The sequence below is a fragment of the Xyrauchen texanus genome, chromosome 25 (assembly GCF_025860055.1).
Source record: "Xyrauchen texanus isolate HMW12.3.18 chromosome 25, RBS_HiC_50CHRs, whole genome shotgun sequence".
Lineage (NCBI taxonomy): Eukaryota > Metazoa > Chordata > Actinopteri > Cypriniformes > Catostomidae > Xyrauchen > Xyrauchen texanus.
In genome coordinates, this window is record NC_068300.1 from 4,234,171 (window position 1) to 4,248,756 (window position 14,586).

At 42.9% G+C, this 14,586-nt stretch overlaps 1 protein-coding gene across 1 annotated transcript in view; it reads left to right on the forward strand.

Moving 5' to 3' along the window:
- LOC127618936 (uncharacterized) overlaps nucleotides 1-7,465 on the forward strand; it is a 163,607-nt gene extending 156,142 nt beyond the window's left edge. Inside the window, 1 exon segment of the mRNA XM_052091638.1 lies at nucleotides 1,599-7,465. Coding sequence (XP_051947598.1) covers nucleotides 1,599-2,700 — 1,102 coding nt within the window. The 3' untranslated portion in view covers nucleotides 2,701-7,465.
- The last annotated feature ends 7,121 nt before the right edge of the window (nucleotides 7,466-14,586 follow it).

Here is a 14,586-nt window from a genome sequence, read left to right on the forward strand (position 1 = left end):
TCATCTAAAGATGATGCATTGTGCTCTTGGTTGTATTCTTCCCCATCTTCTTCAGATACCTCGTCCTCCTTCTAAATCATTGTTCTCTTGTTCCTCCTTGACATACGACCTGTGCACTCATGGATTCAGAAAAAATAGAGAACTGGGGGCACTGTCATTTGCAACACCTTTATAGCCTCTGACTGCATCTTGTAGGGACCAATGTCAGTCCTTCAATGTCAGTCAGGCAAATAGAAAGCATGGCCGTCAGCAGCCAATCAAATTTCAGCAGCTAATTACATCATATCTGAATGGCCGACCATTACGAAACTTGAGATATTTTTAGACAGTGTTAGAATGAGGCTGTGTACCAAGATTTATAAAAAATCGGCCACAAGGTGGCGCTATAACAAGGAAATTTACATTTTCACCAAGAACACCGTAAGCGAGTTGAATAATCTCAAAATATTTTTTTCCTCTTAATTCCTTTCACCAAGACCTACAAAATGGATATCTTTGTTTTATGGCATTTTATCAAATGTTTTCTGAAATTCACATTTTCTAAAAAAAATACTTTTTCAAACTCCTCCTAGGCCGTATATCCGAGTCTCACAAGAATTGTTGTGTGTCTCCTATGCTAATACTAACCCAAACTTCTAAAACTTTATTGGAGATTGGGTGCTTTATGGCTTTGTTTTATTTATTTTAACAGTTAAAAAAAAATGACCACCATAACAATGATCCTGTTTCAGGATTGTTGAACTGGAGACATCAGTCATTTAACACCAGTATGCATACTCAGCAACTTACAAAGTACACACACACACACACACACACACACACACACACATATATATATATATATATATATATATATATATATATATACACACAAATACATTCCTTTATTGCATACTTTGAAAGTTCTTAAAAGTCTTGAACCCCGTTAATTGCTGCTTGCTGCTATATTTATTATTATTATTAATCCGCCACTAAACTGATTGGGCAGAGCAAACCGTAAGGCCTAGAGACTTGAAACTTGGTCAGATGGTAGTAGTATTGCTCGCTACTCAGAAACACGGACTTGGCCAAATCAGTCAATAGGGGGTGCTACAGCAATCAAAAACGCGTAATAAAAGGTGACTATCTGCGCTCACATGATGAATGCAATAATAATAGCTTCAGCAGTGGCCCAACTTTCACAGAAATTTCAATGCAGGAAAAACCCTAAAAAGAAACTTGGGCAGGTGTTTATTTAAAACCCTGATGACTATAATCATTAAATGCAGTTATTATAAACTGTATGAATAAATACCATTTTCACAACAAATATCACAAATTTATACTGGAAATTTGTTGTGTTCTGGTATTGTATTATGCTTCAATTTGATTTGTTTTTACGTTTGTCCCTCTTGAATTGATTTTTGTCCAATTACTGTGTTTATTTTAGAGCTGATGGAAGTGAAAGAGCAATGTCAAGAACTGAATGAAATGGAGGAGAAACTTCAGTGTCAGAAACATCATGATTTCACAACTGAAGAAAAATATTTAAGTTGCTCAATGACTAAGAAGAATTTATCACCAGAAAACCAGAACAGAAGAGCAGCCAATAATGCTTTCACCTGCTCACAGTGTGGAAAGTGTTTCACAAATAAAAGCCTCTTGAAACAGCACCAAAGAATCCATACTGGAGAAAAACCTTACAACTGTTCACACTGTGAAAAGAGTTTCAATTACTCATATAACCTGAAAACACACAAGAGAATCCATACTGGAGAACAACATTACAAGTGTTCACACTGTGAAAAGAGTTTCAATTACTCGCATAACCTGAAAACACACAAGAGAATTCATGCTGGAGAAAAACATTACAAGTGCTCATACTGTGAAAAGAGTTTCACTCAGTCACAAAACCTGAAAACACACAAGAGAATCCATACTGGAGAAAAACCTTACAAGTGCTCACACTGTGGAAAGAGTTTCACTCGGTTACAAAACCTGAAAACACACGAGAGAATTCATACTGGAGAAAAACCTTACAAGTGCTCATACTGTGGAAAGAGTTTCACTCGGTTACAAATCCTGAAAACACACGAGAGAATTCATACTGGAGAAAAACCTTACAAGTGCTCACACTGTGGAAAGAGTTTCATTCAGTCACAAGACCTGAAAACACATGAGAGAATTCATACTGGAGAAAAACCTTACAAGTGCTCATACTGTGAAAAGAGTTTCACTCGGTTACAAAACCTGAAAACACACGAGAGAATTCATACTGGAGAAAAACCTTGCAAGTGCTCATATTGTGGAAAGAGTTTCACTCGGTTACAAATCCTGAAAACACACGAGAGAATTCATACTGGAGAAAAACCTTACAAGTGCTCACACTGTGGAAAGAGTTTCATTCAGTCACAAGACCTGAAAACACATGAGAGAATTCATACTGGAGAAAAACCTTACAAGTGCTCATACTGTGAAAAGAGTTTCACCCAGTCAGAACACCTGAAAACACACGAGAGAATCCATACTGGAGAAAAACCTTACAAGTGCTCATACTGTGGAAAGAGTTTCACCCGGTCAGAATACCTGAAAACACACAAGAGAATTCATACTGGAGAAAAACCTTACAAGTGCTCACACTGTGAAAAGAGTTTCATTCAGTCTGCACACTTGAAAAAACACGAGAGAATTCATACTGGAGAAAAACCTAAAAAGTGCTAAAATTGTTTTCCGCCAACCATGACACAAGCCCAGATCAGTCTGATTCTTAAAAAGGACAAAAATTAAATCGAGTGTAAGAGTTACCGTCCAATTTGCTTGATCCAGCTAGATGTAAAAATATTGTCAAAAATGTTTGTAAAGATTAAGTTACATATAGATCAGGTAGGGTTTATTCTAGGCCGCAGCACTTCTGATAACATTAGGTATTTTATTAATATCACTTGGTCAATGGCGAATGATCAGACTTCGGTCACTGCCATCTCACTTGATGCTGAAAAGACATTTGATATGGTAGAATGGGATTATATTTTAAAATTTTGGAAGCATGCAGGTTCGGGAATACTTATATTGGATGGATTAAGTTACTTTATGGACACCCGGTAGCGGTGGTACAAACAAATTAATTAATTTCAGAATATTTTACTCTGGATAGGGGCACCCGGCAGGGTTGCTCTCTTTCCCCATTATTCTTCTGTCTTGCCCTGGAACCATTAGCAGCCGCGATATGAAGGGAAGATGATTTTCCAGGGGTGATGGCTGGAGGTGTGGCGCTTAAACTTTTCCTTTTCACAGATTATATGTTATTATTTGTCTCCGCCCCTACTATAGCTATGCCTTGTCTCCACAGAATTATTTACTGCCCAGTAATGGCTTTTCAGCCAGGCACCTTTCAGTGGCCCAAACAGGGCAGTCATGCTCTTGACTGGTTGTCTACTAAAGCTAAGCAGGGTTGAACCTGGCCAGTACCTGGATGGGAGACCTCCTGTGGAAGTGGTATTAGGGAGGCCAGCAGGGGTTGCTCACCCTACGGTCTGTGTGGGTCCTAATGACGGGGACACTATACTGTAAAAAGGCACCGTCCTTTGGATGGGATGTTAAACCGAGGTTCTGACTTTCTGTGGTCATTAAAAATCCCAGGACACTTCTTGTAAAGAGTAGGGGTGTAACCCCGGTGTCCTGGCCAAATTCCCCCCATTGGCACCTATCGATCATGGCCTTGTATTAATCTCCGTCCCTGAATTGGCTACATCACTCTATTCTCTCCTCCCCACCAATAGCTGGCGTGTGGTGGGCTTTCTGGCAGGACTATGTCTGCTGTCGCATCATCATCATCCCTATGCTATGTAAAGCGCTTTGGGTGCCTAGAAAAGCGCTATATAAATGTAAGGAATTATTATTATTATTAAGTATTTGGGTATTTTATTCTCAACAAATTTGTGATTAATAGTTAGTTAATTTTGACCCGTTAATAAAAAGGTTTTCGAGCTATGTGGGCTGATGGGCTTCATTACATTTATCTTTGATTGGGAAGGTTACATGTTACTAAAATGAATTGTATTCCAAAATTTCCTCTCTATATTCCCCTCTCCCTATAGATGTTCCCCTCTCTCTTATTTCATGAAATCTGATAGCTTAGCAAAGTCCTTCATTTGCAATCGTAAACGTTAGAGATGCACCGATCGACCGGCCAGGGACCGGAATTAGCCAATTTTCCACATGCTCGGCCCGGACCGGTGACCGGCCGGTCAGCTCACGTCTTTCTGATTCCAAGCTGGTCAATAACGGCAATAAAGTCACAGCCGCACGTAAACATGTCATTGGCGTGGAAGATAGGGGTGGCGGGAAAAATCGATTCTTAGATGCATCACGATGCAGACCTGCACGATTCTGAATCTATTCACAAATGTCAAGCATTGATTTTATGAATGTTTCTTGTTATGTATGGGTATGTTGCGCACGTTGGAGCCGAGATACAACATCCCATCTCGTAAATACTACACTGACACAGCGATCCCCACACTTATGTATTATACTTATGTATTCCTGGCACTAGTGTCTCTGCAGAAAGAGTTTTTTCTACAGCAGGAGATATAGTCACCGCACAGCGGAGCACACTTGCATCTGAACATGTTGACCAGCTCCTGTTCTTGCACAAGAACTTGCACATCACTAGCTAAACACATTTGCACCGTCTCTTTCTGAAATAACAAAACGGGAGACTCCCGGGAAAAATGGGAGTGTTGACCGGTATGTTACAAGCCGTTCCCGAAGCAGTGCTCAGTTTTACAACTGATATTTGGACATCTAACGTAAGTTGAGCGTATTGGACACTTCAGTTTTTCAGATCTTTGGAATTGTTTTGTTAGACGAGTAATAAAGAGAAAAAGGTCCATTTTTCTAATAAAAATAGTGGAAAATGACATCTGTTTTATAAAGCAACTAATTTGCAGTTAATTGTTATTTCTACCTCTTTCCAGTCACAGAGCACTTTATTTTGAGAGCTGTTTAAGTGAGAGAAGATCCTGTAACTTAGTGCAGTTTGGGGGAAATTGCAATGTTAGTAGTAAGTATTATATACGTTGTGACAAAAAATGATTTATGGCCCTGATTTATGGTTTAATTGCTGTACATTTGACCTTTCCCTCCGCCCCCTCCCCTCCCTCCGGCAGTTGTACATGCTGTGATATGGCGTGTCTGTTCTGATACCCCCATCGGTGTATTTAAAAGAGTAGAAAGATTATTAATCTTTAATGGAAAACTGAGATGACAAAAAAAGTAGTATTACGTTTAAAATGTGTTTAAATGATGTCTTTATTGGGGTTTAATGCTTGGTGAAAAACTGTTTTGTTTTTTAAACTTTTGACAAAGAGAAGAAAATGTGTATTTAAACATTACGTTGTCTAACACATCACTAACATTGTCACTTTAAAGATGCTGAACAAAAACATAAAATTTATTTAAAAATTGTATTTCAACAAAGAGCATTTTAAATAGCATAAATTGTAAAATGCAGCACAAAATCTACCGTTTAAAATCCTTTCATGAACTCATTCAGCGATAAGTGATGTAAGTAAGACGATGTTTAACATTAACCTAGCAAACAGGATACATTTTCTAAAAACATAATATAATTTTAACTATATAAGACAGAAATCTTACACGACTCCGTTTAAAGTCCTTTCACGATCTCGTCCAAAATGACAATGGCGTAAGAGCAGTTGACAAGCCCCTCCGCGGGGGTGGGGCTTAACCCCTCCTAATCAGTGTTTGTGTGTTTTAAAGTATTATTTAAACGTTTAAATGTATTTAACGAAAACTTTGAAGTTTTGTTTTAAAACAAAAAACGTATCAAGTTGGCAAATACAACAAAAGCACTCTAAAATTATAAAAACTTTAACAACATTCACTAGAAAATACAGTATTTTGGTAAACAGGTTTATTTTATATAGAATTCTGACGAAATATCTTTAATACAAAAGTTTAATACATTTTTTTTTATTTTTAACCATGAGATTCTAAAACAGTGGATATTGAATGATATTAGTTTATTTTACGCAAACAGACGATACTGGCAGAGCAATCTCATTCAGACGGTCACTTTAAAATAACGAATAAATGATTAACAAGTGTTATTTATTTTTACCAGAGACTAAAACTTGTTTTAAACCAAATAGTATGAAAACAAATTCTGAATCATTTAAAATTCAGAATTTGTTAATTAGATCTGTGTTCATGGGGGTGAAGACGTGCCAAGATTTCAAAGTGTCAATTTAAACCTTTGATCTCTGAATTTTTCACAACAGGGGTTTTGGTATAGTCTATCGGCAGTCCTTTTAAATGATTCAGGCACAGATTAAACTATCAAACGTCCCAATGTTGCATTATTCAGTTCTAAAAGAGATTTTAACTAAACATATTAATATTGTAAATTAATGGGTCCTTTCTTCACGCGCAACCGCCTACTAAAAACAAGCTAATAGGCCTACATTCAATAATATTATAATAAAAACAGCCGCTGAGTTAAATCACTAGACAGAAAGATGTGCGGTCGTTTAAATGTATGAAAACAAAATGAGATCAATTGTTGTCTAAGAAAAGTGTATTTTTCTGTTGAGAATTATATAAAAGAGACATGAATACAATTTGTTTTAAACTTTTATAGGCCTAGTCATTTTGAATTTGTCGCGATGCTTCATGAACCCAGATTTAAACAGAAGATGGCGCCAGATAGCTGTGGTGTGATTGTGAACCTTGTGACAAAAAATTATTTATGACCTAATTGGTGTACATTTGAACTTTTAATTCCTGCCCCCCCCCCCCCCCTCAATGTTTTGTTCAGCATATCGGGGTAATAAACATCCGTTCGTCTACTAAAATAAATACAAATAATCAATAATAGTCTAATTAAAAACAACTAGTGAGTTAAATCCATGCCAGAAAGCCTTGCATTCGTTATATGGAAAGCAAAATGAGATCAATTGTTGTCTAGTCTAAGGGAAGTGTATTTTTCTGTTGAGAATTATATAAAAGAGACATGAATAAAATGTGTTTTAAACTTTTATAAGTCATTTTGAGTTTGTCGCGGAGCATCATGTACCCCAGATTTAAAGAGAAGATGGCATCAGATAGCTGTGGTGTGATTGTGAACTCATGACACGACATGTAATTTCATGGTCAGGGTGAGTGAGGGGATCCCAGCGTGGGAGATGCATGAGGAAGCTGAGTTAGGGTCGCCGTTATTTTAGCGTCACCGGAATCTCCGAAAAGAACACATCACGACTAATGTTATAATGTTACCTGCTGTAATAGGGCTATTGTGCATGACAGTGGACTTTATTGGTATCAGAATCCGCCAAAGGACATGGACTGATTATTATCCTGGTGTGACTTTGCGGCCGCTGGAATCACCCGCGCCTGCACTTCATACATGTGTGCTGCATCGCAGTATTTGTATTGCAGCCTGGACTTATTAATCTGATGTTTAATAAAGTAAACTGTCTTTGTGAAATAGTCTGAGTGGTTGTGTGATTTATCTTCTGGCATTGACAAGTAGGCCTAATGAAATAACATAACTGTTAAACTTGCAAAAGATTTGACAAATGCAATGTGTTTAACAACACGTCTTAAACATGAGAGACAAAAGCGGGTTATAAAAGCAATGGATACATGAGACCATTGAATTGAGGAAGAAGAATCCTTATACACACAGGTTTTTTTTTTGCATATACAGTGAAATTTATTAGTTTTCACATATCCCAGCTAAGCTGGGGTCAGAGTGCAGGGTCAGCCATGATACGGCGCCCCTGGAGCAGATAGGGTTAAGGGCCTTGCTCAAGGGCCCAACAGTGGCATCTTGGTGGTGCTGGGGCTTGAACCCCTGTCCTTCTGGTCAGTAACCCTGAGCCTCAACCACTGAGCCACCACTGCCCTAATCTGAATCTGAAGCGTTATAGAGAGAGAATGCCAATATGTGACTGATGAAAATGATAGAATTAAACTTAAAAAAAGTACAATGCTCAGAACTATGCAACCAACAAGCAACATCGCATCAACATAAAAGAACAGATCGACAGAAGTATGCCAATATCAAACAGCTACAAATGATATAACTATTTCTTCTTTTCGTTGTAAAAAGCAGGCTGAACGGTGTGTTGTTTACACTTTCAAACCATATGTTTGTTTACTTCTGTAAGGGGTTAAACCGTTTCATTAGGTAATACGAGGTTTATACACGTGTATTATTCGGTAGTCAATCTAAAAATATTTTATTTTAAGCCATAGTAAAAAACTCATTACATTACATGTGGTCTTCAGATTTGAAAACACAACCCATTTAAAACAGAATGTCTAGTGTATTTTGTGTACAAATGTCACAGATGAGACACGTTTGTGTGCGAGACGGCAGCGGGTGTTTAACAAGTGCACTACTCTTTTAAAATGATATTTTTTCCAAGCTAATGTTTGGCATTAGTTTAGCAAACACTTTTATTTCACTAAAACACAATAATATATATATATATTTTTTAGCTATAGCTCTAACAACAAATATCTTACATTTTTACCTTTAACAATGTTTCCAAATCAGTGGATATTGGTTGTGAAGCAAACTCATTCAGATTTTCACTTTTAAAGATAAGGAATAAATGGTGTTACGAAAGATTAAGTTTAACATTAGTTTAACAAACACGGTTATGTTACTAAAATGCAGTAACACATTTAAATGCTAATTTAGATGCATCTTTAGCACAAAGATTCTTAAATTTATTAAAGACATGAAAAGTGTCTTTCTAAAACGATGTGTAAAGGGCGTGCTGCAGATTAAATCCACATTCACTAGGCAATACAGTATTTTAGCAAACAGGTTTATTTGACTAAAACGCAATAATGTTTTTAAAGAATTCTGACGATATCTTTAATACAAAGGTTTGTTACATTTTTAATTTAAGCATGAGATTCTAAAACAATGACTACGGTTATGCAGCAAAACACACATTCAGTTTAAATATGAACAAATATTTTAACAAAAATAAAGTTTTGTGTTTTGATTTATATTACTAAAACACGATAAAGCATTTCATGTAATTTTAGATGTATCTGTAACACATGTTGTCTTGCATTTTTACTTTTTGACAAAGAGAAGAAAATGTGTTTTTAAACATTAGGCTGTCTAACACATCTCTAGCAATGACGCTTTAAAGATGCTGAACAAAAACTTTAACATAAAATGTATTTAACATTTTTATTTCAACAATGATCATTTTAAATGAAATACCATACATTCAATGTAAAATGTAACAAAGATTCTTACATTTTTCCACTCAAAGCCTCATTTTTCCACCCAAAGTCTTTCAATCGATACTGAGCTCTTACAGGAAGTCAGAGGTCTGGGGTGGGAGGTTTTTCAGAATACGCACACACCCCCCCTGATCAGACCTAATGGTGTCTTGTGTAATTCTGTTCAGCAAAACAATATGGTGCCATGAGTTTCCTGGTGTTTTATGGTTTGCTTTCATTGAAAAGCATGGTGACAACCAAAAGTGTGAAAGAAGGGAGATAAAAGGGTTTATTTTGTTATAAAAGTTTTTCTTTTTACCCATCAAGTGCTCCATGTAACGTTGTGAAACATGGTAGAGATGTGGTTAAAGAAGTATTGCTCTTTGTAATTGTAGCGAACCCGCACACACACACACAAGATGAGACAGTCACAATGTCGGATGAAAACTGCTTTATTAATCTAAAGTAGTGCAGGCAAAATTACAAAGGGCAAATCCAGTGAAGAGTTGTCGAGGGAAGCGAGGGTCAAAGCCGGGGTAAACAGGATCGAGAGGCGGGTAAAGTAACAGGGGAGCTAGGGGAACAAGAGAGGCTGGCAAGCTAAGGGGTAACGAATCACAAGGATGGGTCAAAACTAGACGAGACTAGCGGGGGGCAAAGACACGGGAATCTAAATACAATAACCAACACTGGAGAAACTAATGCGTGTGGAATATATAGTGACGAGTGCAGGTGTAAACAATGACATGGTGATTGGGACGAGTGCAGGTGGTCACAATGTTCTGGATGAGAGCGGGAAGCGAGCGAGTACGCTCGCGGAGTGCATGTGTGCCCGAGGGGGGAGATAGTCTACAAGCATGTGAGCTCGTGGGAGCAAAAACGAGCGTGCAAGCTCGAACGAGCAAAACGGTCGTGGAAGCCCGAGGGAGGAAAAAGAGCGTATGAGCTCAAGGGGGCGGAGCGAGGGTTCGTGACAGTACTCCCCCCTCAGAAACGGACGGCTCCAGACGGCCGCGCTCGGTTGCGAGGAGCGCAACCTCTGGGAAGTGGTGCTGGACGATCCCAACAAACAAAAAACCCCTGAACAGAAAACCCACAACACACACAAACAAAATGAGGGCAGTCCAAGGGGGATAGAAGGTACCAAGGGAAATGAAACAGTCCATGGGGTCAATGGGCAGTTTCAAGGCAAGGTCAAGGGGAACATAGCGGACAGGTGGGTGGTCGGGAGATCTAGGGGCATCCAAAGGGCAGAGACTGGGTCAGGGGGTCTGGAAGGCGACTGGAGGACAGGGACTGGGTCCGGGGGTCTGGAAGGTGACCACCGGACAGGAACAGGGTCAGGAGGCCAGGGAAGAGGCCAAAGGACAGGGAGAGTGTCAGGGGGTCACCGGACAGGGTCAGGGGGCCAGGGAAGAGCCGTGAAAGGCAGAGCCGTGGAGGACTTGGGAGACGGAGCCTTGGAAGACGGAGCCGTGAGAGACTCGGCAGGCGGGGTACTGAGAGGCTGAGGAGGTGGCGCCATGGGGAGCCCAAGAGACAGGGCAGAGGGAGGTGGTGCCGCAGGAGGCTCTAGAGGCGGAGGCCTGGAAGGCTCTGGAGGTGGAGCCGAAGGAGGCTTTAGGGGCGAAGGCCTGGAAGGCTCTGGAGGTGGAGCCAAGGGAGGTGGCGCCGTGGGAGGTCCCCGAGGCGACGACCTGGCAGGATCTGTAGTCCCGGGAGGTAGAGCCGTAGCAGGCTCGAGGGGTGGAGCTCTAGAAAGCTCTGGCGTCTTTGGGATCAGAGCCGCGAGATGCTCGGGAGGTGGAGCCGTGGGAGGCTCTGGAGGGGGAGCCGTAGGAGGCCCGAGAGGCGGAGCCGTAGGAGGCTCTAGAGTCTTTGGGAGCAGAGCCGTGAGAGGCTCGGGAGGTGGAGCCGTGGGAAGCTCTGGAGGGCGAGCCGTAGGAGGCTCGGGAGGCGGAGCCGTAGGAAGCTCTGGAGTCTCTGGGAGTAGAGCCGTGAGAGGCTCGGGGAAAAAGGTCGTGGAAGACTCGAGAGGCACTAGAGGTGGGGCCCTGGAAGGCTCGAGAGGCTCGAGGGGGGGAGCCATGAAAGACTCGAGAGACGAAGCCCTGAGAGGCTTGGAAGGGGGTGGAGCCCTGAAAGACTCGAGAGGAGAAGCCCTGAGAGACATGAGAGGGGAAGCCCTGAGAGGCTTGAGAGGGGGAGGAGCCCTGAGAGACTCGAGAGGCGAAGCCATGAGAGGCTTGAGGGGTGGAACCATGAAAGACTCGAGGGACGGAGCCCTGACAGGCTCGAGGGGGGGGAGGAGCCCTGAGAGGCTCGAGGGGAGGAGGAGCCCTGAAAGACTCGAGAGGGGAAGCCCTGAGAGGCTTGAGAGGGGGAGGAGCCCTGAGAGACTCGAGAGGCAAAGCTGTGAGAGGCTTGAGGGGTGGAGCCATGAAAGACTCGTGAGGAGAAGCCCTGAGAGGCTTGGAAGGAGGCGGGGCTCTGGGAGGCTCGAGAGGAGGAGCCCTGAGAGGCTCGAGAGGAGGAGCCGTGGGAGGCTTGGGAGGAGGAGCCTTGGGAGGCTCGTGAGGCGGAAGCCGCGAGGGTTCTGAGGGGCAAGCAGAGGCTGACAGAGCCATGGAAGACTCTGAGGGCGGAGCAGAACCCGGCAGAGCCGTGGAAGACTCTGAGGGCGGAGCAGAACCCGGCAGAGCCGTGGAAGACTCTGAGGGCGGAGCAGAACCCGGCAGAGCCGTGGAAGACTCTGGGGGCGGAGCAGAACCCGGCAGAGCCGTGGAAGACTCTGGGGGCGGAGCAGAACCTGGCAGAGCCGTGGAAGACTCTGGGGGCGGAGCAGAACCCGGCAGAGCCATGGAAGACTCTGGGGGCGGAGCATAGGTCGGTAGAGCTGTGGAAGACTCTGAGGGAACCTCTGCGGTCTTGAGCACAAGACGAGACTGGGGAGAAGGGGCCCTCTTCCTTCTCTTACGTCTTCTACGCTGGCACGTTGGCCGTGGCGGGCATGGGCGCTGGCTCGTTGGCCGTGGCGGGCATGGGCGCTGGCTCGTGGGCCGTGGGCGCTGGCTCGTTGGCCGTGGCAGGCATGGCCGTTGACTCACTGGCCGTGCCAGGCTTCGAGGCTGGGGCCGTGACAGGCCTCGGGACTAGGGCTGTGTAAGGCTTCGAGACAGAGGCCGTGGTAGGCCTCGAGACGGGGGCCGTGGTAGGCCTCGAGACGGGGGCCGTGGTAGGCCTCAAGACGGGGGCCGTGGTAGGCCTCAAGACGGGGGCCGTGGTAGGCTTCAAGACGGGGGCCGTGGTATGGAACGCTGGTTCAGTTTCTGCCTCCCCCACAGTAAACGAGGAACCAGCGTACAGTAGGGCGAGGTCAATAAACTGAGCCAGGTTGAGAGAGCAGCGACCACCAGGCATGAATTATGAGGCTGGCTCATTCAGTCCATATTGGAAAATGTCTTTTAGAGCCACCTCATCAAAATTCACCTGGTTAGCCAGGGCACAGAAATCAACAACAAAAGCCTCAATGGGTTGGTTCCCCTGACGAAGAACCAAGAGCTGGGCCACTGGGTCCATAACATGAAGGGTAGGGTCTCTCGTACTATATACGCTGTCCTGCATCAAAACCCCTAGGCGAGCGTCCGACGAACCGTCAAACCGATCGGGGGTTTGAAAACTCGCGTCGCTGGGAAATACAGTGGGAACATCAACGGACACAGGGACAGGCGCAGGCGGAACAGGTAATAACTGATTAGAAATCGCACGTACCGTCTGCAGGATCTCCTGTATCTGCTGTCCCTGAGCCGCGATTGTTTGATCGTGTTGGCCGACCGTAGATCCCTGGGCGGAAAGTGCCATGTAGATCCGCTCTAATGAGCTTCGGAAATCCTCAGCGGTTTCCATTGTGACTGTCTACGGTGAGGTTGGTTATTCTGAAGCGAACCCGCACACACACACACAAGATGAGACAGTCACAATGTCGGATGAAAACTGCTTTATTAATCTAAAGTAGTGCAGGCAAAAGTACAAAGGGCAAATCCAGTGAAGAGTTGTCGAGGGAAGCGAGGGTCAAAGCCGGGGTAAACAGGATCGAGAGGCGGGTAAACTAACAGGGCAGCTAGGGGAACAAGAGAGGCTGGCAAGCTAAGGGGTAACGAATCACAGGGGGGTCAAAACTAGACGAGACTAGCGGGGGGCAAAGACACGGGAATCTAAATACAATAACCAACACTGGAGAAACTAATGCGTGTGGAATATATAGTGACGAGTGCAGGTGTAAACAATGAACAGGAGTGCAGATGACGCGAGTGCAGGTGTAAACAATGACGTGGTGATTGGGACGAGTGCAGGTGGTCATAATGTTCTGGATGAGAGCGGGAAGCGAGCGAGTACGCTCGCGGAGTGCATGTGTGCCCGAGGGGGGAGATAGTCTACGAGCATGTGAGCTCGTGGGAGCAAAAACGAGCGTGTAAGCTCGAACGAGCAAAACGGGCGTGGAAGCCCGAGGGAGGTAAAAGAGCGTACGAGCTCAAGGGGGCGGAGCGAGGGAGCAGGGTTCGTGACAGTAATACAGGCAACAATTAAATATAATTACTTAAAAGAATAGAAAGTTTTTAGAAATCATTTGCTAAATCAATAGTTCAAATTCAGAGGTTTTTATAGTATGCTGTACACAGTTATCATAAAACCCATGTAAATTCAAGTGTGAACATTTCAAAGAAATGGGGTGCTAGCATACTGGACAACAATCAAATGACTTGTAATATACACACACACAAGATATTTTAACACTTAATTCACACCCTGAAACTACATTCATGGTACTGTTACGTCACTTCGGTGTCAAACACAAATGCAAAGGCTGAGTTTACTTTGACACTCATATTTTTGGTATTAATTTACTCATTCCTGGATCAAACCCCACACTCAGAAACGTGTACATGTAAACAAAAATGTGTACTGTTGTGATGCCAACTGATTATCGCTTTACTGATTTTTATTTCAAGAAAACCACAAAGTCTACCAATAAATGATGAAGTAACGTGTTTACAGGACTGCATTTACTCACAAAAGTTCCTCTATTGCCACAATTGGATTTTTGTTTGTTGTAGAGTTATCCTCATTTGTAAATAGTTATTTGTTTAAATGTTGTGATATTTTCTAGTTTACACAGATGTCAGTTTTAACACACACACACACACACACACACACACACTTTAAAGTTAAGTATCATTATAATATCAAATTCACAATGACCAGTCCTTCTATACATTACACTAATGTACATAATTACATTAACTTTGTAGTACGTTGACTGAACCACAATAA